Raw genomic sequence first — 23,552 nt, forward strand, 5'->3', positions numbered from 1 at the left:
TTTATAAGGTAGATATTGAAAAAAAAGGAATTTTGAACAGTCTGCTCTTTATCTTCTATTTAAGGTACTTCTATTCAAGATTAAATAATACTTCTGGCCAACTTAGCTGAAAAGGAATTTCATGTAAAGAATTGTTTGGACTTTCCATGTTGTCCAGTGGTTAAAAATCTGCCTGCCAGTGCAGGGGACATGGGTTCAGTCCCTGGTCCAGGAAGACTCCACATGCCACGGGGCAGCTAAGCCCATGCACCGCAACTGCTGAGTCTAAATTCTAGAGCCCAGGAGCCACAACTACTGAGCCTGAGCGTTACAGCCTGTACCCGAAAGCAGAAACCACCTCAACAAGAAACCTGTGCGTTACTAAAGAGCAGCCCCAGCTCACTGCAACTAGAGAAAGACTTGGCGTGGCAGTGAAGATCCAGCAGAGCCAAAAATGAAGTGAAGTGCAGGTTGCCCAGTCATGTCTGACTGTTTGCGACCCCGTTGAATATACAGTCCATGGAATTCTCCAGGCCACAATACTGGAGTGAGCAGCCTTTCCCTTCTCCAGGGGATCTTTCCAACCCAGGGGTTGAACCCAGGTGGCTGCATCGCAGGCAGATTCTTCACCAGCTGAGCCACAAGGGAAGCCCAAAATAAGTCCAAAATAAGTAAGATTGAAAAAAAATGATGAGCAGAAATGATGGGCAGGCTAGAGGCTGAGCTTTCCAGACCTACACCCTAGACCATGACACAGAATGATCTCAACCAGGAAAACTACTGTCCCTCATAAGGCCCTGCTGCCCTCGACCCTGTCATCAGGGTGGCCTTGACCGCATCTTCTGGGCTGCCTGCATTTGAGTTGTCCTGTGAAGAGTTGACTCATTGGAAAAGACTCTTATGCTGGGAGGAATTGGGGACAGGAGAAGGGGATGTCAGAGGATGGGATGGCTGGATGGCATCACCGACTCGATGGACGTGAGTTTGAGTGAACTTCGGGAATTGGTGATGGACAGGGAGGCCTGGCGTGCTGCTATTCATGGGGTGGCAAAGAGTCGGACACGACTGAGTGACTGAACTGAACTGGCTTGGTCATATTCCTTCCTCAAAACAGGGAAAAGTCAGGACTTGTATAAAAAGACAAACTGCACCCATGAAAGGAAGGAATACCCTGATTGTAGAGTGACCATATAGGTGCAAATGTCCACCTAAAGTAATAGCAATTGTCACCACTTCTCATCTTCTTACTGGTGAAGTGAGATTCTTTTTTTATTCCCAGAGTGAACATCCACTTCTCTCCCCACGTTTGCAGAAGTGATAGAGGCTCTTCAACACTCAAGCTCTGTTGAAACCCCTGCTGACCCACCTCCTTTCTTAATACAGCTGATGAAAAGTGAGCTATATTCCCAGCAAAGGCACTTCCTCTATTACAAAAGAGCAAGCGCACACAAACTTGCAGAGAGGAAAATCCTGGTGGCAGACCGTCTCAGGCTGACTTGGTTTCACACAAAGGATCTTGTAGCAGTGAGACCCCCGAGTTCTAGGCCAGCTGCTAAGTCTCATGTCAGGAGGAAGAGGACCTGGAAACCACTAACTGGGCACATGTCCCTCGGCCCTACCTTATTTTGCTCATCACTGCCACTGTCATCACTTACAGCGTCCACTTACTCTGTGGCTGCCAGTTGTTGCAAATCTTGAATAGTATATGAGTTCTCCAGAGGAGCAGAACCAATAGGATATGTCTGTATATTTCTATATAGGTGAATGAGGAGATTTCTTATGGGAGGAGGCTTACACGATTATTGAGGCTGAGAAATCCCACAATATACTGTCTACAAGCTGGAGACTCAGGAAAGCCAGGGGGCATAATTCAGTTTGACCCTGAAGGCATGAAAACGAAGAGGCCACTGATGTTAAGGTTCAGAGTCTGAAGGCTTGAGAGCCAGGAGCTCTGATGTACAAGGGCAGAAGAAGATGGTTGTCCTGGCTCAAGAAGGAGAGAAAATTCATCTTTTCTCCATCGTTTTGTTCTTTTTGAGCTCTCAGTAGATTGGAGAATGCCCACTCACATTATAGTGGGCAGATCTTTATTCAGTCTACCAATTCAAGTAGACTATTCTCTTCTGAAGCACCCTCACAGACAATCAGAGAAAATATGTTTTTACCAGCTATCTGGGCATTCTTTAGCCCGGTTAAGTTGACATGTAAAATTAACCATCACAAACAGCTCTTTGGGTGAGACTGAAGCAGTGTTCAACATCTTCATTCTGTATTTCCTCAAATACCAACTGTATCATCATTTGATGATTTCTGTGAGTTTGTCAGGAGGCCCAAACCCTACAAAATCGTGAATTAAGTCAGACACAAGTCTCACACATGCAAGGACTCTTCCCAAGGACTTCACAATAATGCCAGTGTCAGATTGCTTTTAAATTGCTTCTGGAATTCTGGAATGCAGTAGTAATTCACATCTTAAAAATTCCTCTTATGTAATAAACCTTCATGCTGTGATCACACGTTGATGGAGAGGCTGTAATAGGTAGTGTTATGATATAATCAGATGACGTTGGAGAGAGCTCAGTAACTGGCAACCATCAATTTAATTACAAAAGTTTACCTTTTCCAGAATGTGGCCTTTTGCTGGAGGAGATCTTGCTATGTTAGCAAGAATAAGAAGACGTAAAAATTTTTTTTTGGGGGTATGTGGGATCTTAGTTCCCTGACCAGGGGTTGGACTCGTGCCTCCTGCAGTGGAAGCACAGAGTCTTAACCACTGGACCACCAGAGAAATCCCCAGGAAGAATTTTGAAGTTTGTTTCTTATTGCAGTAATTTAGAAATGTATCCTGGGAAATATTTAGCTAAAATAACAAGTATCTACCAAGTCCTCCAACCATTTTGGATAGACATGATGAGAACAGCAAGATTGGACTTCACAGTATCTGTAAAGCCATCAGATTGGCAGTAATAAACCAGGAGTAAACCAGGTTTCAGCTCCAAGTCCTCGCTGGGGCTGGAGTCAAACAAAAGGAGGCACCTGTGTCTTTTTTATTTTTTTACACACCATGGTACAAAGCCTGAAATAGTACTTCTGCAACATGCTTTTTTTAAGTCCAATTTATTTAGGTGTAATTTACATATAGTAACATTCATCTTCCTTTGGTGTACAGTTCTGACAGTTCTATCCAGTCATGTAGCCAGCACAAGTGAGATCTTTAGCATTTTCATCACCCCAAGTTCTGGCACCCTTTTGTGGTCAATCTCTGCCCTCTAAACCCAAACTCTGGCAAGCATCGATTTGACTACAGAGTTACCTTTTCCAGAATGTGGCCTTTTGTATCTAGCTTCTTTCACTTAGCATTACCTTTTTAAAATTCCCTTGGGTGTGCCACAGGCATCTTAAAATTTTTATTACGGAAAAACTCGAACATATAAAATTCAAATAGCATAACAGACCACCCTGTGCCTCACACCAAATTCGAACAATTATCAACCCAGGGCCAATTTTATTTCATCTACGACCCCTCCATCATGTACCAACCCCCAGATATATCATTGCATCTACAGTATAGGCATTTCAATGTGTCTAAAAAATGTGGGCTTCCCTGTTGGCTCAGATGATAAAGAATCTGCCTGCAATGCAGGAGACCGGGCTTTGATCCCTGGTCAGGAAGATCCCCTGGAGAAGGAAATGGCAACCCACTGCAATATTCTTGCCTGGAGAATTCCATGGACAGAGGAGCCTGGTGGGCTACAGTTTATGGGTCACGAAGAGACACGACTGAACGACTAATACTTTCTACATTTTTTCTATAAAAATTTAGGACTCTCTCTCTTTTTTTCTTTTTTTCCGGGGGTGGGGTGGGCGGTTGTTTAGGAAAATGCTATCCCCCCAATTTTAGGGGGAGGCTGCCCCTTGGGCAAGTGGAATCTACCAAGGATCGAACCCCGCCCACTACATTGGAAGCTCGGAGTCAGAGCCACCAGACCGCCAGGGAAGTACCCCCTGATTTTAGATAAAACTTCTCGGCAAGATACCTCACAGTAGACGGTACCTATTTCCTTTCGTGGCGCATTACCAGGGGGAAAAAACATCTGGGATCCAGGATATTGAACTTCACTTCAGTTGCTTAGTCGTGTCCGACTCTTTGCGACCCCATGAATCGCAGCACGCCAGGCCTCTTGTCCATCACCAACTCCCGGAGTTCACTCAGACTCACATCCATCGAGTCGGTGATGCCATCCAGCCATCTCATCCTCGGTGGTCCCCTTCTCCTCCTGCCCCCAATCCCTCCCAGCATCAGAGTCTTCCAATGAGTCAACTCTTCACATGAGGTGGCCAAAGTACTGGAGTTTCAGCTTTAGCATCATTCCTTCCAAAGAAATCCCAGGACCGATCTCCTTTAGAATGGACGGGTTGGATCTCCTTGCAGTCCAACGGACTCTCAAAGAGTCTTCTCCAACACCACAGTTCAAAAGCATCAATTCTTCGGCGCTCAGCTTTCTTCACAGTCCAACTCTCACATCCATACTTGACCACTGGAAAAACCATAGCCTTGACTAGACGGACCTTTGTTGGCAGAGTAGTGTCTCTGCTTCTGAATATGCTATCTAGGTTGGTGATAGCAGAACTCCAAATTACATCGCCCGAAAGGTCTAGGAGGGGCGGGGCTGTTCCACAGGCGTCAGCGAAGCGCATGCGCAGAGAGCCGCACCCTCTCGGCTGCCGTAGATCGCCTCTTCATGTGTTCTCCCGGCCGTCATGGCGGCCGTTCGGAAGCCAGTGCTGCTCGGGCTTCGAGATGCTGCAGTGCACGGCCGTCCCACGGGGCCGAGCGCCTGGACCGCAAGCAAGCTGGGCGGCGTTCCGGTGAGGTGGGGCGCGGGAGCCGGGGTGTTGGGCTACGGGGTGAGGGAGCGGGCGAGGTCCCTGGACAAAGTCAGGGTCTGAGCGCCTTCCTTGTCCTCAGGACGCCCTGCCCGCCGTGGCAGCTCCGAGGCCGGTGTGTGAACTCTGCCGGCAGCCGCTTGCCCTCGTCGTGCAGGTGTACTGCCCGCTGGAAGGCTCTCCTTTTCATCGGCTCCTGCACGTGTTCGCTTGCCCTCGCCCTGAGTGCGGTAGCGGCGGGGCGCGCAGGTAGGCGGGAAGTAGCGGAGCTGCCCACGGGATTTATGTCGAGTGGGCGGGAGCGGCGGCCGCGCCAGGTGCACCGGGAGGGGACTGGCCAGCCCTCCGGCAGTTGGCGATGGAGTCCTCACCGCAGTTTTTCTTTACTATGAAGTTGGAAGGTGTTCCGCTCCCAGTGCCTGCAGATGAGAGAGAAAGAGACTCAGAACGCTCAGGTAACGCAGTTGTGACCATCATATTGTTGTTGTTTAGTCGCTAAATCGTGTCTCTTTGCGACCCCGTGGACTGCCTGCAAAGATAGGACTGCAGAACAAAATCCAGCTTTTCTTTGCCAATAAATGTTGCTTATAAATTCACTGAGTTCTTAATGTGTGCGAAGCATTGTGCTACCAATAGGAATAAAAAGGTGGTGTTTGCCTATATTTCTTGGGGTTCAATCGCAGATAATAGTAAAGCGTTTTGACTTTTTATAGCTGAGGCTGATTTAAAGTTAAGTTTTTCCTTATCTTACTAGATAGGCTGGAAGAAATTACTCCAGGAGTGACGTGCAGAACTACACCTCAGAACTGTCCTGTCAGGGAGCTACCATAACACCTCCCATGCAGTCTGGAAGCCCAGATGTATTCTGATGAAGTTGCCCTTGTCAGCACTGTTGACTCCAGAGCCTTGCTCTGCTTCCATCTACACACCAGCTGCCTTTTGCATCATGGTCACTTTCTACTTCATTCTGCTAAGTTTGTCTCTCTAGTGTTCCTTATGAGCAGAACCCCTGACGGTATCTAGAACCCTAGCTGCTTAGGAGTCTGGGAAATGTAGTTCTTTCTTACCAGCTTCTGCAGTACATGAAGCACAACTGAAAGAGATGTTGAAGAAACCACCATAGTATATCTCCCACAGCGCCCCTGAGAAGGAAACACAACATTCGTCACCTCCAACATGCTTTTGAGTAAACCATGAGGTACTGGAGTGGGAGCGGCAGGTGTTAAGTAAGGTTCCTTCAGGAAGGTGAAGGATTAGGTGGCTCAGGAAGCCGAGGGAACAGTGTGCTTGAACCTCATTCGCTGGGTATTTTTCCAGAAACAGGAAAATGGCCTCACAGCCGAGGACTGGTGTCAAGGTGCAGATGACTGGGGAAGTGACAGTGAGGAAGCATCTCCACCGCAGCCTATCTCGGATTTTGGAAATGATTCGAGCAATGCCAGGGACAGAGACTGGACTTCCCAGCTCCAGGACCTCCGCCTGCAGGATACTGTCCCAGGTGTTGCTCCTCCTGCACCTCCTGGGGAAGGCCCCGTCTTGCCTCCTGCGGTGCCGCAGTTCCTGCCCTACTACATCTGTGTCGTTGATGAGGATGACTACACGGACTTTGTCAGTCTGGACCATGCTCAGAGCCTTCTGAGGGAGTATCAGCAGAGAGAAGGAGTTGATATGGAACACCTGCTTTCCCAAAGGTGAGCCTGTGTGCTGTTGAGTTTGAGAGGTGGTTTGATCAGGAGGCTGCCAGAGTGGGTACTCTTTGATTTTATCCTCAAAACTGGGGATACTTTTTTAGGCAGAACTTTTTCAGGTCCGACACACTGACAGGTGTGTAGGATCTGTCTGCTTCACTCCTCTTTAGAAAGGGAGACAGAGACGAGGAAATCTTATGAGCCACCCTTGAGTTAGCTTGAAAACACTTGGTTTTATTTATAAGGACTCTCACGAAAATGACCAGAGTGTTTCATTTGTAAGCATTTTCAAGATAGTGTTGGGATGCACAAAGACGTGTTGGTGTTTGAAAATACTCCCTAATGGAGAAAGACCTGACAAGAGCCAGTGGGTATATGACTTTTATTTTGTTTATTTATTGATTTTTGGCTGCCCTGAGTCTTTGTTGCTGTACACGGGCTTTCTCTAGTTGCGACGAGTGGGGGCTCCTCTCTGCTTGCAGTGTGCAGGCTTCTCGTTGCAGTGGCTTCTCTTATTGCGGAGCCGGGTCTCGAGAGCCTGGGCTCAGTAGTTGTGGTGCATGGGCTTAGTTGTCGTGAGATATGGGGGAATCTTCCTGGACCATGGATTGAACCAGCCTCCCCTGCACTGCAGGGTGGGTTCTTAACCATGGGACCACCAGGGAAACCCCATAATGACTTTTTACATTGCAGATAATCATCCAGTGTTGAAAATGGCTAAGAAGCAGGGCTGGGGAGAAAGTTGGGCAGGGGGTTACTGTTATTCATTATAAAGTATTAAACTTAGGATTTCTAAGTTATGTATGTATATTTTACTGTGGTAAAGTTTTTAAAAAGTGTACTCTGTTTTCTTTTTTAAAAATGTATTTCTTTATTTAGGCTGCCCAGAGCAGCTTGTGGGATTTTAGTTCTCCAACCAGGGATTCAATCTGGGCCCTCAGCAGTGAGAATGTGGAGTCCTAACTAGTGGACTACCCGGGAATTCCCTGCGTCCTGTTCTAAATACAGTAATTCTCTGAATGTAGACACACAACAGTGTTTTATGCTTTTCTTTTTAGTCTGTCTAGTGATGGTGATGAAAAATATGAGAAGACTATAATTAAAAGTGGAGATAAGATGTTTTACAAATTCATGAAAAGAATTGCTGCTTGTCAGGAGCAGATTTTAAGGTAAAGGCATATTTTCTTTTATTGTTTTTCTTGGTGATAAAAGTAATGTGTGCTAGTTAGGAAAACACAGAAAAGTAGGACAAGAAAACCGAAATCCACAATATTCCCCAAACCAAGAAGCTAAGATTTTAGTGTATTTAGTTTTTTTTCACATATCTGGATGTATATGTATAAGTAGGTATTGTGTGTATTCTTTTGTTGTTGGTAACTGGGGTCATGGAATATAGCTATTCTCTTTTCATAAACATTTGTTGGTATTGAGGGTTTCCCTATGTATTAAAAATTCTTCCAAGTGATTTTCTTCTGTTTTAAATTTAAATATTCAATAGGTAAAACACATTTTTAAGACTCAAAAACATAAAAGTATGTACATGTGCATATATGTATAAATATAATGAAATAATTCCTTTCCTACTATTCATATCTACTCAGGTCATCACTGTTGTTAGTTTCCTATGTGTGCTTATATAATTTCTTTATGCATGTCAAAGCAAATGTTACATGTTACTTTCCTTTTTTTTAAATCACAAAGCATTCAAGAAACATTCCGTTTCCTTCTTTTTTAACTGTGCTATTATCTATTACTGTATCTTTTAAGAACATTGAGAACTGTGTTTTAAAAAAAAAGTTACTGTAGTCCCATGTCCATTTTACTTGTTCTCTAGGATGCATTTCCTGAAATGGCATAGTTAAGCAGAGGGGTTTATGCAATTGTGGTTTTAATTGATAGCACCCAGTTTTCTCCCATTGGACTTTAATTCCTGCTGGCAATATATGATCTTTAATTCCTACTGGCAACCTATACGTGCTTGTTTTCCCATAGCCTTGCCAGCAGGGTGAGCTTCATGCTTTTGTATTTCTGTCAATTCAAGGTGAAAAAGGGCCTCTTGGTATAATTTTACCTGATTTTTTTCTTACGAATATCTTCCTCTGTGTTGTGGAGTTACTTTTGTTGGGTGAGCCAAAAGTTTGTTCAGGTTTTTCTGTAAGATCTATTTGCCAAAGGTGAGCAAATATTGTCTATTTATAACCTTTACCCGTTTTTCCATAAGTTCTTGTGCCTTTTGATTTTTAGGGACTTTTTATATATTGGAGAGATTGTTATGATTAATTTTGTATGATTAAAATCATTATGATTTGCTTTCTGGGCCTGTTTGTTTTTTGACTGTACTTGTGGCAGTATTGTCGGGTGTTTAATTGTTTCCATCTGGTTTCAGTTTTGCAGAGTTCAGTGCTGCAGTATGCATCCTGTTCACACTCCTGGAATGTGGTAGTGATTTCTGTTTAAGTAGAAGTGAAATTTCTCACTAGGAATTTTTCACTAGGAGTGAAATTGAGGAGCGAAATTTTGAAGTTTAAAGGTTCCTGATATATATAGTTTGATTGTAGTTTTTACTCCTAAGTACAAAGTCAGACTTTACTCTTGATTCTTGCATTCTAGTTTTATTGATGATAATTCACTTTATTTCTCCTTACTTTAATTAGGCATGACAACTAGAGATGCTGTGTTGAAAACATGCCCAAATTATGAAACCTTCACCAGAATTTTCAGATTAAACCAATTACTTAAGCATGTAGCCCCTCAGTAGTGGCAGCAATTCTTAGGTGGAGACCACCCCTCGGGAGGGGCCTCTTCACTGATGAGACTCAATGCTCACACTCATCCTCTCTTCCTATAGGGCTGAGTTATTGTGTGCTGGGCTTGGAGTTGGTCCAATAACAACCGGTCTTGTTGCTGGCCACACAAGTACCTGGTCTGCTCAGAGGAGACAGGACACTATATGCTGTGATAGGTGCCCAACAGAGATGTGAACAAGGGTGCCAGCAACCCAGAGGAGGGACCAGGGCCCTTTGCCTTGTTTCATCAGGGAAGGCACCATGCGGGAGACACACTTGGAGCCCCTAGCCCCTATCCTGTAGGATAAAGGCCAAGGATGCTTTGCATCACAGAGGTAACTGATTAAGGAAAAAGATGGCCAAGTGCATCATGGTGGGATAGGGGCAAGCCAATGGGCTGGACACCATGGTGTCTGAAGTGAGAACAGCTTGGTTCTTGCCTCCCACAGCTCCACACCTTGACCTCCTTTAGGACACACACCCTTGTTGTCCTCCTTGACAGACTAGGTACTCCCCAGACTTGGTGTCTAGTACTGGCATGGATTAGGTATGTTTTCAATCCATTTCTTACTAAAGAATTTGTATTTTATTCTGTAGCCAGTGGATGCCAGGGGAGTGATATGATCACTTGAGATTCAAGGAATCCAGATGAGAGATGGTATAAGGTTTTGGATCAAGGCAGAGGATGTGGGAAACAGGAAATGAGTTTGGGAGATATTTGTATAATGGCAGTTCTTGGTGACCCTTGGATATGAGAGTAAAAGATTGGAAGGCAACAAAGTGGTTTTGAGCTTCTGGCTTGTGAAATTGGATAAGTGTTGATGCAATGCTGGAGATGGGGATTTAGGAGGCTGTTATTTGGGGTGTGGAGTCTTGATTTTTCTTAGACTACAGAGTGTGTTCTTGTCAGTTTGATTTACATCTTTGAAACTAAATCTTTGTTATAGTTTTGGTTTTATTTCCCTTGTGCATTCTACTTTACAAGTTCCTTATACCAAAGACATACTTTTTAATAAGTAACAACTGCCCAGAGGATATTGAATAAGAGGTCTTGGAAGTTCAAGGCCTGGGTTTTCCATTTCTAGTTGAAGGTCCATGGGCAAATTCACTTAACCTTTCTTATCCTCAGTGCCTCATCTCTAAAATGAGGATGATAATGCAACTACCTATTTTATAGGATTCCTCTGGGAACTAAATGAGGTGATGATGAAAATCCTCTGTACAACATCCATAAATACTGACTGTTGTTTGAAACCCACTATGCTGTTTTGGGGAAGCAGAGATCTATAAGGATCTCTTAATAGTATTGGTGTACGTATGTATTCATGATCTTTGGCAGTGAGAACAGTATGTTATTCTCATGCAGAGCATAGTGCCTACATATAATAGGTATTGGTGATACCAGTACATTTTCAAACATGGTAGGGATGAAAAGAACCTTGGTTTTGGTCTTAGAAGACTTGGCCTTGGGGCAGATGACTATTCACTCCTCTGTAAAATGGGCCTAATGCCTACTTTGTAGGATGTTTGGAAGGATGTTCGTTCATGTGAGCTATGTTCATTCATTCAGCTAGTATTTACTGAGTCTAAGCCAGATGTTAGGAGCTATTATAGGTGCTGCAGGTACAACAGAAAATGACACAAAGTCCATGTTTTTATAGATTTTACCTTCTAGTGGGAGAGTTTAAAAAGATACATTGTATGATTTCCACAAGTGATAAATGAGGAAAATAAAACATTTATTCTAAATAGGATGTCACAGAGGCTCTCAGAAGAAATGACATATCCAGCAGGTTGTAGTATATAAAAATGACAACACAGGGAAAATGTGGAAAAATGGGTCTAGATACAGTGGTCAGAGTAAAATCAAGTGGTCCTTCTATCCTAATACCTGGTTACAGTGAATATAAAAAGTAAAAATCAGCCAAAAATAAAGTAGAAAAAAACAAACTTTAAAAAGAAAATCCCTTCCATCTGCATTGAAATAAAACTCATGGAGAAGGCAATGGCAACCCACTCCAGTACTCTTGCCTGGAAAATCCCATGGACGGAGGAGCCCGGTAGGCTATAGTCCGTGGGGTCACAAAGAGTCGAACACGTGTCCGACTCAGCGACTTCACTTCACTTTAACTAGCGAAGTTATTAACCTAAATTCATTAAAAAAAAAAAAACAACAAACAAAACCTCAAAGTGGCAATCCAGGATGTGATATCACCAAATGTCTAATACAGTTCTGGGTGCCTCACATGTATTTAGTTAACTTTCTTTTCACAGAGGAAGGTACAGACATTTCTGTACCTTTAGTGTGAGTTCTAGCCATTCAACCTTCTTCTCTCACTTCTTGAAAATCCACTGATAAGTCCGTAGCATCCTGAGAATTGTGGTAATAATGCTGAATCTGGAAAGAAGCAAACAGGAGAAGAATGTGTATCTTCTGCGGTAGGGCTTTTGGCCACACAACTGGGTGTGGTGTGGGTGAAGATACAGGGAATTAGGAATTGCCTCTCAGAAGCAAAAGTTGTTGGGTTCCATGATGCGTTACAGAAATGATAAAGAAGTCAAGGGCAATTTCTTGCCTGTTAGAGTGGTATCCCCCAACATGTAAGACATTTTACACTATGTCAGAAATAAAAATGAAGCCCAGGTGTTCTAGTAGATTGCATTGAGTCTTACAGAACTATACCCCAACTCCGATTCACCTACAGAAGAGGAGAAGAAACGAAAAATGTGTTTGGAGAAGGGGAAAAGAACAGATCTCTGATGTGATTGACAGGAAGTCAGTAAGAAAACCCACACACTGTTTTGGAGCAAACAGGTGGTCTAAACAGAGTTGCCCTCTTGAGGCATGAACTAGCTGAAAAGTGGCAGGCCACCCATGTAATCATACTGTTGGGAGTAAAATCAGAGAAATGAATCGTACATTCAAAAATGAGCCAAGAACCATATCTGGAAGAAAAGATAATCTGAGGAACACATAATTCCCAGCAGAGTTTTCAAGATACAGAAGAACTTTGTAAGACAATGTGTTCAATAAAACCAAGAGCTCAAAGTTGAGAAAATAAGATGCCAAGGGAAGTTGAATTGCTAAAGAAATCAAGCCACACATTGCATATCTAATAAATTTAGAAGTAGTCGACTTGGCTGAAGATCAAAGTACTGATGTGAAGAGAGTTTCAAAAATCTCATGAATGCTGAACAAAAAGACAAAGCAATTAGAAGGTGCTATCTTGGAAGGTGGATAAATTTAACTACTATAAATATAACTGGTGTCCAAAGAAGAGACCTCAACAAATAGATCCAAAATAATACTGAAAGATAAAATAGGAAATTTCCCCAAAATGAAATAAGAACTAAATCTGCAAATATTAAAGTACATCGATTACAAGAGTGATTGAAGTGAGGGACTCAGTCTGGTGGTTGTTTTAAAAATATTGTCCATCAGGGTCCTATTGCATGGAACAGGGAACTGTAATCAGTATCCTGTGATAAACCATAATGGAAAAGAAAGAAAAAGAGTATTTATATGTCCAACTGAGTCACTTTGCTGTACAGCAGAAGTTAAACACAACATTGTAAATCAGCTATACTTCAATGAAATTTTTAAAAACAAAGTGTGTCTGAAAAGTTCATCATTTTGGCTATGGCTCTCCATGTACTCATTTTCTTTATGGGTTAGTTTTTTCTGCTTCTTTGCATATCTAGTAACTTAAAAAATTATTTACTGGAAACTATATGTTGGAGGACAATAGATACTGAAGTTAATACTCATCCCTTAGGGGTGCACACTCCTTTATCTGTAAGACCAGAACTGTGGGGAGTCTCAATCTGCAATTGAGCAGTCTGGGCTTTGTTGCGGTTTTAGTTAAATTCAGTTCAACATTAGCTTTAGTGCCTTCATCTAGACTTTAAATCAAGCATTGATAAGAATTCAGATGTCTTGCTGTGATTTCCAGCCTTGCAGCTAGTTTTCTGGGCCTTTGGATTTTCTTTGCTATCTGGTTTTGCTCTGGATATTCTCCAAGAAAGAAACAAAATTGATAAAGTGTAGTCTTGGATGTTAACATGTGACTTGTATGTGGCCCTAATTCAGCATTCTTTTTCTCCTTGTTCTAGGTACTCCTGGAGTGGAGAACCACTTTTTTTGACCTGCCCTACATCAGAAGTCACTGAGCTCCCAGCCTGCAGCCACTGTGGAGCCCGAAGGATCTTTGAGTTTCAGCTTATGCCAGCACTGGTCAGCATGCTCAGAAGTGCTAATTTAGGTAAAAGGCCCTTTATTTATTCAAGTTTGTGGGTTTCTGGCACTAATTTGGGATTAATTTTAATAATGAAAACCTAGTGTTTCATCTTTGTTTCCTTATAAAATATAAGCATTACAGAAAACTTGGGAAATTAGAATTATTTTTAGGAGACATATTTGTTGCTTCCATTTGGGGCTAGTATAAATAAAGTTGCTTTGAACATTTGTGTACAAGCCTTTGTATGGACATAGGCTTTTGGATTAAGTATCTAGGAGAAAAGCAGCTGACTGTAGGTGTGTGTTTAGCTTTTTAAGACACTGCCACCTTGTTTTCTAAAGAGCCTGTGCCACTTACATCCCAACTGACAGTACGTGAGAGTTGCACATCCTTGGTAATACTTGATACTGTCTGTCTTGTTCATTTCAGTCTCATGGGTGTGTAGCGATAGCGCATGGTTTTCATGGTTTCATTTCTCTAATAACTAATGATTTTGAGCATCATTTCCATGTGCTGATTTATCACTATATGTTTTCTCTGTTATATATGTTTATATATGTTTATATGTTTTGTCTGTTGTAATCATTTTCTCTTTCTAAAATTTGGGTAGTTTGTCTTCTTATTGAATTCTGAGAGTTTCATATGTATTCTGGATTCAAGTCTTTCATCTGGTATATAATGTACAAATATTTTCTCTAAGTCTAGCTTGCCAATTTTTCTTTTTGGGTTTTTTCCTTTCTTTCTTTTTTTTTTTTTAGTGTAGGCTTTATTCTTTAGAAGCTTTCAATTTACAGAGAAATTGAGAAATAAATACCTAGAATTCCCATATACCTCACATCCAGTTTCCCCTTTATTAAAATAAATTTATACTAATATAGTACTTTTGTTGTAATTTATGAGCCATCATTAATGCATTATTAACTAAAGTCCATAGTTTATTTAGATTTCGTTAGTTTTTACCTAATATCCAAGAGCCCATCCAGGATATCACTTAGTGTGTCTCTTGCCTGTGATGAAAATTCAGACTTCCTCATTTTTCCTTAAGCAAGATTTTTTTAAAAGAAATATTTGTTTATTTATTTGGCTGCACCGGGTCTTTGTTGCAGCATGTGGGATTTTTAGGTGTAGAATGTGGGATCTAGTTCCCTGACCAGGGATCAAACCTGCACCCCCTGCATTGTGAGTGTGGGGTCTTAGCCATTGCACCGCCAGAGACATCCCAGGACTTCCTCATTTTTGATGATCTTGACAGTTAGTGGCAGTACTGGTCACTTATTTTGTAAGATGCCCCTCTGTTGGAATTCATCTGATTTTTTTTCTCATAATTAGAGTGAGACTGCAGATTATTGAGAAGAAAATCATGGGGTGCGGGGTAAAGTGCCATTTTCTTCATCTCGCTCATCTTATCCAGGATGCCTCTCTAAACACTGATTATTGATGTTGGCTGGTATTTTAGGCTTCTCCAATGAAAACAGTGCCTTTTTCTCCCCCTTCCATAAAGTACTGACTTGTCTTTTTAGTCTCTAAACTGTCCTTTTAAAACCAGTTTTTAATTTTGAAGCACAATTTATTAATCTTTTCTTATATGAATTATGTTTGGATATCTTGTCTAAGAAATGATTGCTTAGCCCAAGGACACAAGTTTTGTTTCTAGTTTTACATTTAGATTTGTGTCCATTTTGAGTTACATTTTATATATGGTATGAGGTATGGTTCAAGTTCCTTCTTTTCCATGTGAATATCCAGTTGTTTCAGCACCACTTATTGATAAGAATATTCTTCTCTGCTCAGGTACTTTTACCTTTGTTGGATATTGGTTGTCCATATGCGTGTTACTTTGTTTCTGTACTCTCTATTCTGCATTCTGTCCCATTAATCTGTTTTTCTGTTTTGACGCCACTGCCACGCTATCTTGACCACAGTAGCTTTGTAAGATTTGTTGTTGTTGTTTGGTCATGTCTGACCCTTGGGACCCCATGGACTGCAGCACGCCAGGCTCCCCTGTCCTTCACTGTCTCCCAGAGTTTGCTCAGATTCCTGTCCGCTGAGTCCATGATGTTATCTAACCATCTCATCCTCTGCCACTCCCTTCTCCTTTTGCCTTCAGTCTTTCCCAGCATCAGGGTCTTTTCCAGTGAGTCAGTTTTTCTTATCACATGGCCAAAGTGTTGGAATTGTAACTTGGTTGTATCAGTCTTTCAGCTTTATTCTTCCTTTTCAAAAATATTCTGCCTCTTCCAGATCATTTGCGTTTCTGTTTTTTTTTTTTAATTGCATTTTATTTCTTAACTCTTTAACTGAGCTGTCTGATAAGGTAGCCATTCTATGTGTGGATGCTCAGTCAGTCAGTCATGTCTGACTCTTTGTGACCCCATGGATTGCAGCCTGCCAGGCTCCTCTGTCCTTGGGATTCTGCAGGCAAGAATACTGGAGTGGGTTGCTATTTCCTCAACTTCTTAAAAAAAGTAAAAGACTTTCTGTGATTTTGTTTGGTATTGCATTGGTTCTCTGGATCAGATCGAGGAGAACTGATGTCTTGACAATGCTGAGTCTTCCAATCCATGTACCTAGTATATCTCTCCATTTATTTAGGTTCTCTTTAATTTCTTGCAATAGTCTTATACTTTTCAGTGTAGAGTCTTGCATATCTTTTTTCGGTTTTGTCTCTCTGTGTTAAATGCTTTTTTATGCTATTGTAAATGGCATTTAAAAAATTTCAGTTTCTGATGTTTGCTGCTAGTATTAAATGTTTAAATATAATTGATTTTTTGAAAAAATGTGTTACAAAATACACATACTTAAAAATTGACCATTTTAGCCATTTAAGTGTATAATTTAGTGATATTAAATATATTCACAGTGTTATGTAACTGTCACCACTATTTTATTCCCAGAAATTTTTTGTTATCTCAAACAAAAACATCAATCTGTATTCATTAACTACTCTGCCCCTCCCCTAAAAGAATGAGCGCCCCCCGGCCCTAGCCCATTTTCTCTTCCCTTCGTTGCTGGTAACCTCTATTCTGTTTCTGTCTCTTTGAATTTGCCTATTCTAGATACCTGACAAGTGGAATTATATGATATTCGTCCCTTTGTGTCTTGCTTATTTCATTATCGTAATGTTTTCAGGGCTCATGTTGTAGCATGTATCAACATGTCTTTCCTTTTTATAGTTCATTCATGATATACAGATTTCACTGTATAATACAGATTTTTTAAATTCTTTAAGTTGGTGGTGGGGCTTTCCATCTTTTGGCTACTATGAGTAATGCTGTTGGGAACAGTGGTATACAGATACATTTGAGTCACTGGTTTTAGTATTTTGGGGTATATCCTCTGAATGGCATCCCTGGGTCTTAATTTCTTTATTTTTTGGCTGCACTTTGCAGCATGTGGGATCTTAGTTCCCTGCCCAGGGATGGAACCTGTGCCCCCTGCAGCAGAAACATGGGATCCTGTCCACTGGACTACCAGGGAAGTCCCCAACCGTGTCATCTTAAGAGCTCTAAACACATATGTTGAAAACAAAGAAAAATCTCAAATCAGTGACCTAATTGTTTACATTAAGGAACTAGAAAAAGAAGACCAACCAAACAAAACTCACAGAAGAAAGGAAAGAATAAAGGCTAGGGCGGAGCCTTTAAGGATGATATAAAAACAACAGAAAACTGTTCAGAACCAAGTTTTTTGCTGTGGATTTGTTAGGATTTTCTACATATAATATCAGATCATCTGTATTTCCTAATATATATTTTATTGGGCTTCCCAGGTGGCGCTAGTGGTTAAGAACCCACCTGCCAATGCAGGAGATGTAAGACGCTTGGGTTCAATCCCTGGGTCGGGAAGATCCCCTGGAGGAAGGGCATGGCAACCCACTCCAGTATCCTTGCTTAGTTGCAAAGAGTCGGACACCACTGAGATGACTTAGAGCTTCATAAACATATATATATGTACATATATATACACACATACATATAGTGACTGATTACAGTTGATTTTTATGACCACTGAGTATTCATATGTGTATTTAAAGTACTTTTTTTTCCTTTTTTTAATATAAGTTTATTTATTTTAATTGGAGGCTATTTACTTTACAATATTGTATTGGTTTTGCCATACATCAGCGTGTATCCACCACAGGTATACACGTTAAAGTACTTTTTAGAACAGACATGAAAATACTTACTGAATTCACAAAACATGTTTATCCATTGTACAGTATTTTAAAGGTTATTGTGGTTTAATTTTAGGAGCAGAAATTTTGTCTGTTAAGATTATGAGCTAACCAGGGCACACGTTTGGCAAAATCATGCACAGCTGAGGAATAATGGCTAATAGCTCTTTGCACAGCTGCTGTAGTCACTCCTGCATAATGAGCGAGTCACTCATGATGATGGGCTTTCTTACGTCAACGTCGTCTTTTTCCAGTTTATCAGTAATTACCTAAGATGCGTCATGTACATTTTTTCTTTTATTTCAATACAATCAGTAAATCTTTCCTCTGTGGTGATGGAAGTGTTCCTAACATGAGCACACTTTGTCATGTGACATAATTGTCACATGGGCTGCTTCCCGTACACCATCAAAAGCAAGGAAAATGGTTTGCTTTTTATATTCCCAACTTAAATTTGTATTTCAATTTAACCTGATTTCTTAGGACCATTTTACATATTCTTTGAATTGCATTAAACCCATAAGAAAGTGAAACTGAAAGTTGCTCAGTCGTGTCTGACTCTTTGCAACCCCAGGGACTATACAGTCCTTGGAATTCTCCAGGCCAGAACACTGGAGTGGGTAGCCTTTCCCTTCTCCAGGGAATCTTCTCAACCCAGGTTATCAAACCCAGGTCTCCTGCATTGCCCGCGGATTCTTTACCAGCTGAGCTACCAGGGAAGCCCTAAAAACACGTAAGAAGAGATCACTGTTTATCTTTACCTACATCATTAGCTATATGGACATTATAACAACATGTGAGTTTTACTACACTGAAAAGCATTTCAGGGTTTGATCTTAGTATAATTTTTCAAAGGGGTAACTTATTTCTAGGACAAAATATAGCAACAACTAAAATAACTTGGAAGACTACTATTTCAGTTTCTTTAAATGTGTTACTTTCAGAGGCTTCCCTCCTGGTACATTGGGTAGAACTCCCCACTTCCATTGCAGGGAATGCAAGTTCAGTCCTTAGTCAAGGAAGCTCCACTAGTCGTGAGGTACCGCCAAAAAAAAAAAAAAATCATCACTTTCTGGTAACTATCCTAGGAACTGATGAGTTCTACATATTTTTTAAACAATTCTTATTTGAAAACATCAAGATGAAAACTGAGTTTGTGGTCAGATTCTGTTATCATTATTCTAATAAGAATATTTGAGTTGCAGATAATTTGATTTTGTTTTGTTAATGTGGAAATGTAAGTACAGAGACAAAAACAAGCATTCTTGGAAAAAAAGATCAGATCAATAGAGATAATTTTACTTCCTCCTTTCTGATTTGGATGCCTTTTTATTTCTTTTTCTTGTCCCATCTCTTGGTATAGAACTTCTTCATTGAATATAAGTTGCAAAAGTGGGTATCCTTGTCTTGTTCCTGGTCTTAGGGGAATAGCTTTTAGTTTTTCACCATTGAGTGTTTCATGTATATGGCCTTTTTCAGATTGAGGAATTTACCTTCTATTCCTCATTTACTGAGTGATTTTTATCACTACAGGGTACTGAATTTTATCAAATGCTTTTTTCTGCATCAGTTGAGATATCATGTAATTCTATTGATTCTCTTGATGTGGCATATTACACTGATTTTGGTATGTTTAAACATCTTTTCATTCTTGGGATAAATCTCATTGACTCATAGGGTATAAGCCTTTTTATAAGTTCCCCTTCTTTGGTTTGTTTTTATGAGTTCAGTATCTTCTTTCATATCTTTGGGATGTGTTCTGTTTTTTTAAATTTTTGCTTGTTTCCTGTGTTGTCTGTTTCTTGCAGTTTACCTTTTTTTCTCTGCTTATTTTGATCCCTGAGTTTTCTACTGAAGATTTTCTGCAAATACCTGGTAAACCTTGGAAATCACCATTAGCACATGTGTAGGATCAGTCTAGTCATCATTCTTGACATAAATGCAGACAGAAAGTTAAAACAGATGTATGACTAGAAATGTTTTTTCTAGTAAAATAAAGTAAAAAAAAAATTAAATTAAAAAAATGTTTTTTCTAAAAAGGAAAAGATTGAGTAATACTAATTTAAAGTACTAGAATAAATTAATGAAAATTTAACATAAGAAAAATTAAGTGTAAGTGAAGCAGCTGCTAGACTTTTTAGGTAATGGGTTCTTTATTAAAAGAGGCCCTAGTTTCTAAAAGATCCTCTGAAATTAAGAAAATTATATTCATTCCATATTTCAATTTTAAATAGTTTGCATTTGACCCTTGAATAGATCAGGAAATGTTTACCCTACTCCATGTCCATATAATTTAGTATCAGTTTTGCTTTATCGAGGTTTATCAATCTGTATTCTGTAGACATAATTCTCATAGCTGTTTAGCCTGTGAATTCTTTATTCTGTTCTCTCCTAGTTGGATTCCATCATGTAATTGCCTCAAAGAGGGCTCATAGGTCTGAGCCCTAACTAGTCTGCCTTTCTAATTGAAGGACAACTTATATGTAAAGTTATTAAGCCCCACTTTCTTTCTTCAAAACTTGGTAAACCCCATGCTGTCACCTTCTAATAGTGAGGGCCCCACCAGCCCTTTTATCTGGTACCTCCTATCATCTCCCATGGCTGGGCCTCACTGGGAAGTACGTTTTTCTGAAAATCCATGAGATCTTTCACGATCATATAGATATCTTTTGGCATTGAATGTTGCTTTGTAGAAGTCTGAGGGTGGACTGATGCGCCTCCACCCTTTGTAACTAACACTTACCCCATAGAACTTTCTTTATCCATGAAGTCCTGTCAGTGAACTAACAGGTCTTGCACTCCCACTGTTCTGTAATTCTTATTTACTTATTTTAGCTGCACTAGGTCTTAGGTATGGCATGAGAGATCTTCGATTTTTGTTGTGGCATGTAGGACCATTAGCTGCATCATGAGAACTTTTAGTTGAGGCATGTGGGATCTAGTTCCCTGACCAGGGATCGAACCCTGGCCTCCTGTTGAGAGGGCAGAGTCTTAGCCACTGAACCACCAGGGAAGTCCCATGCAGTTTTGTTTATCATGGGATTGGATGGGTCTTCAGACCTGCATATTTAGTTTTTCTTCTGTTTTCTTTCTTTCTTTTAAGTTGGCCATGCTGTGCGGCTTGCAGGATCTCAGTTCCCCAACCAGGGGTTGAACCCACACCCTCGGCAGTGAAAGTGAAGAGTTCTAACCACCAGCCTACCAGAGAATTCCCCTGAATATCTTTTCTGTTGAGTTTGTAGCTTTTCTGCAGAAGCAACACCAGTTGGTTGGGTCACCTTTCTCTTCTCAACTCCATGATAACATCTTTTCTCTTTCCCTCTGCATTCATTGAACTTCTCGGAAGCCTTTCCTTTCTACCTGTAATTAGATTTTACCTGTCTTTTCTGTTTCTTGAGGTTGCTGATGTTTTTCATTACATGTGTAATGGGACTGTTTTGATCTCCATATGCCTCTTTCTCCTCCCCACCCTTCAGTCCCCACTGTGGGAGGTCTCTGGTTTCATGTATAATACTCAGCTATTTCATACTTATGCTGATTCTTTGCACCTCCTTCTTTCCTCTCCTGGTGGTTACTATTACTGAGGCTGCAGCCTTCTCATGCCCTCTACAAACTGCCTGTTATACATTTTAGTTGGGAATTTTCTCAAATTCACCAGGTTATTTCTTCAAAATCAGCTCTATTTCACCCTTTTTGGGGACTGTCTTTGACTTTCTTTCTATTATCACCACCTACATTCAATCTATATATTTATTTATTTGCATATTCATTTATTTGGCTGCTCCAGGTCTTAGTTGCAGCATGAAGACTCTTCTGTCTTTGTTGTGGTATGCAGCATGCTATCTCTTTAGTTGTAACATGTGGGATCCAGTTTCCTGAGCAGGAATCGAACCCAGGCCCTCTGCATTGGGAGCACGGAGTCCTAGCACTGGACCCCCAGGGAAGGCCCAACTGCCTACATTGTTTTTTAAATTTTATTTATTTATCCTGGCTTTGCTGGGTCTTTGGCGCTGCGTGGGCTTTTCTCCAGTTGTGCCACGTGGGGGCTCCTCTATAGCTGCAGTGTGCAGGCTTCTTCGGCAGTGGCTTCCCCAGTTGCGCAGCAGGGCTCTGGGGTGCTCGGGCGTCAGTAGCTGTAACTCCCACGCTCTAGAGCACAGGCTCAATAACTGCCTCAGCGGCTTAGCTGCTCTGCAGCACATGTGGGATCTTCCTGACCCGGGGATTGAACCCGTGTCCCTGCACTGGCAGGCAAATTCTCTGCCACTGAGCCACCAGGGAGGCCCTGCCTGCATTTTTTAAAAGTATTTTTCCTTTGCTGCTCCAAACCAGTTGCTCAGCTCATCCTGTTGACTCCTGTTTTCCTATTCTGATATCAACAGGCTTTCTTATTACTCGCATTTTGTTAATGCTGTTCTTCCTGGCTCCATCCATTGATACATTTCTAAAATTTTTATCTATTTTCTGCTTTTTGCCTGTATCCTTTCTTGGACTTAGTGTTCTGTTAGCATGACATTTTAAAATGATCTTCAATGTCAAATAGTCTGGATTTGGCCACACCACACAGGATGCAAGATCTTAGTTCCTCGACCAGGGATTGAACCTATGCCCCCTGCAGTGGAAGGCACAGAGTTTTAACCACTGGACCACCTGGGAAGTACCATATTTTTAAAGTATATTTTGCTTATCTGTTTTTTTTTTAATCGGCAGTCACTTTCTATAGGAATACTGTGACTGTATTGTGACTGAGCGCTAATGAGCACTGTTTCTGCCTTAAGTAATTATTTTTCAGCTTGTAAGGTAAAACCACTGCCTATGGCAACATCAGTTATCCTGATATTGAGCAATCCTTCTCCTTCCTATTAGCTTCTTCTGCTTAACCTTTTTGCTTTACAGATAACACTCAAGATGTGCCAGGCTCTGTTCCAAGTATCTTATATGTACTAGCTAATTTACTCCGCACAGTAATCTTATCATCATGATAAATACATAATAATATCATAGAGGTGAAATCACTAGGTGCTAGAGCTGGGTTTGAACCCAAGCAGTTTTGTTCCAGTGTCTGGGCTATATTCACTAAGCAAACTGAATATTGAGTGTATCTCCTAATACTTTCTCTTTATTGGAATCCTGATTATGTTGTATTTTTCAGATCTTTCTGTGGAATTTGGAACCATTCTAATTTATACATGTGAGAAGAGTTGCTGGCCTCAGAATGATCAGGCACCCATGGAAGAATTCTGTATTATCCAAGAGGACCCAGATGAATTATTATTTAAGTAGTGCATTTCCTTTTATTTACATAAATTAAACTTTAATGTTTACATTGTGTTTTTACCTCATTTTGACTCAGAGTTTATATTAGCTCTTGTTTCTGTTTGCTTTTTGGCACCTGTGCTGGGTCTGGAGCCAGGATTTAGAACCTCTCATTTATGGGCTGGTTAGCCCTTCAGGGTCAGTGGCCTGCGTCCACAGAGGCAGCTCAGAACATGGCTCCTCTGTAGCCCACAGGGCAGGTGATCTTACGGAAGACCCTGATGGGTTCTCGGAGGGAGAGCAGCTGTAGTGCTGTGAGCAGCAGCTAGCCATGTACTACCCCTGCAGCCTCTGCACTTTTGCTGTCCCTGGATGCTGACAGAGCATACTGCTGGGACTGTTCCAGCTGCTTGAGGATCCTGCCCTGTGACGTGAGCTGTTGAGGCCTACCCCACTTTCCCACCCTCATCTACTCCCACCTCTTGCCCCTTTTGTCTCTTCTGGACATTGTCCCTCCACCCAGCTGTCCACCACTCATCTCCCC

The 23,552-nt window shown here is 41.2% G+C and overlaps 1 protein-coding gene across 1 annotated transcript; it reads left to right on the top strand.

The window, feature by feature from the left end:
* Positions 1-4,723: 4,723 nt before the first annotated feature.
* On the top strand, positions 4,724-23,094 carry PDCD2L (programmed cell death 2 like). Its single transcript, XM_027978209.3, has 7 exons — positions 4,724-4,848; positions 4,949-5,115; positions 5,261-5,321; positions 6,184-6,557; positions 7,613-7,723; positions 13,454-13,602; positions 22,905-23,094. The coding sequence occupies exons 1-7, from the start codon at positions 4,741-4,743 to the stop codon at positions 23,033-23,035; spliced, it is 1,101 nt and encodes a 366-aa protein (XP_027834010.1). The 5' UTR covers positions 4,724-4,740; the 3' UTR covers positions 23,036-23,094.
* The last annotated feature ends 458 nt before the right edge of the window (positions 23,095-23,552 follow it).

The sequence above is a fragment of the Ovis aries genome, chromosome 14 (assembly GCF_016772045.2).
Source record: "Ovis aries strain OAR_USU_Benz2616 breed Rambouillet chromosome 14, ARS-UI_Ramb_v3.0, whole genome shotgun sequence".
NCBI lineage: Eukaryota > Metazoa > Chordata > Mammalia > Artiodactyla > Bovidae > Ovis > Ovis aries.

What these genes read in the sequence shown, in the direction of transcription:
- PDCD2L (XM_027978209.3), top strand. Translation starts at nt 4,741, where the DNA reads ATGGCGGCCGTTCGGAAGCCAGTGCTGCTCGGGCTTCGAGATGCTGCA. An exon ending in GCAAGCTGGGCGGCGTTCCG is followed by an intron (nt 4,849 to 4,948) that starts GTGAGGTGGGGC and finishes CCTTGTCCTCAG; the next exon opens with GACGCCCTGCCCGCCGTGGC. An exon ending in TGTCAGGAGCAGATTTTAAG is followed by an intron (nt 7,724 to 13,453) that starts GTAAAGGCATAT and finishes TCCTTGTTCTAG; the next exon opens with GTACTCCTGGAGTGGAGAAC.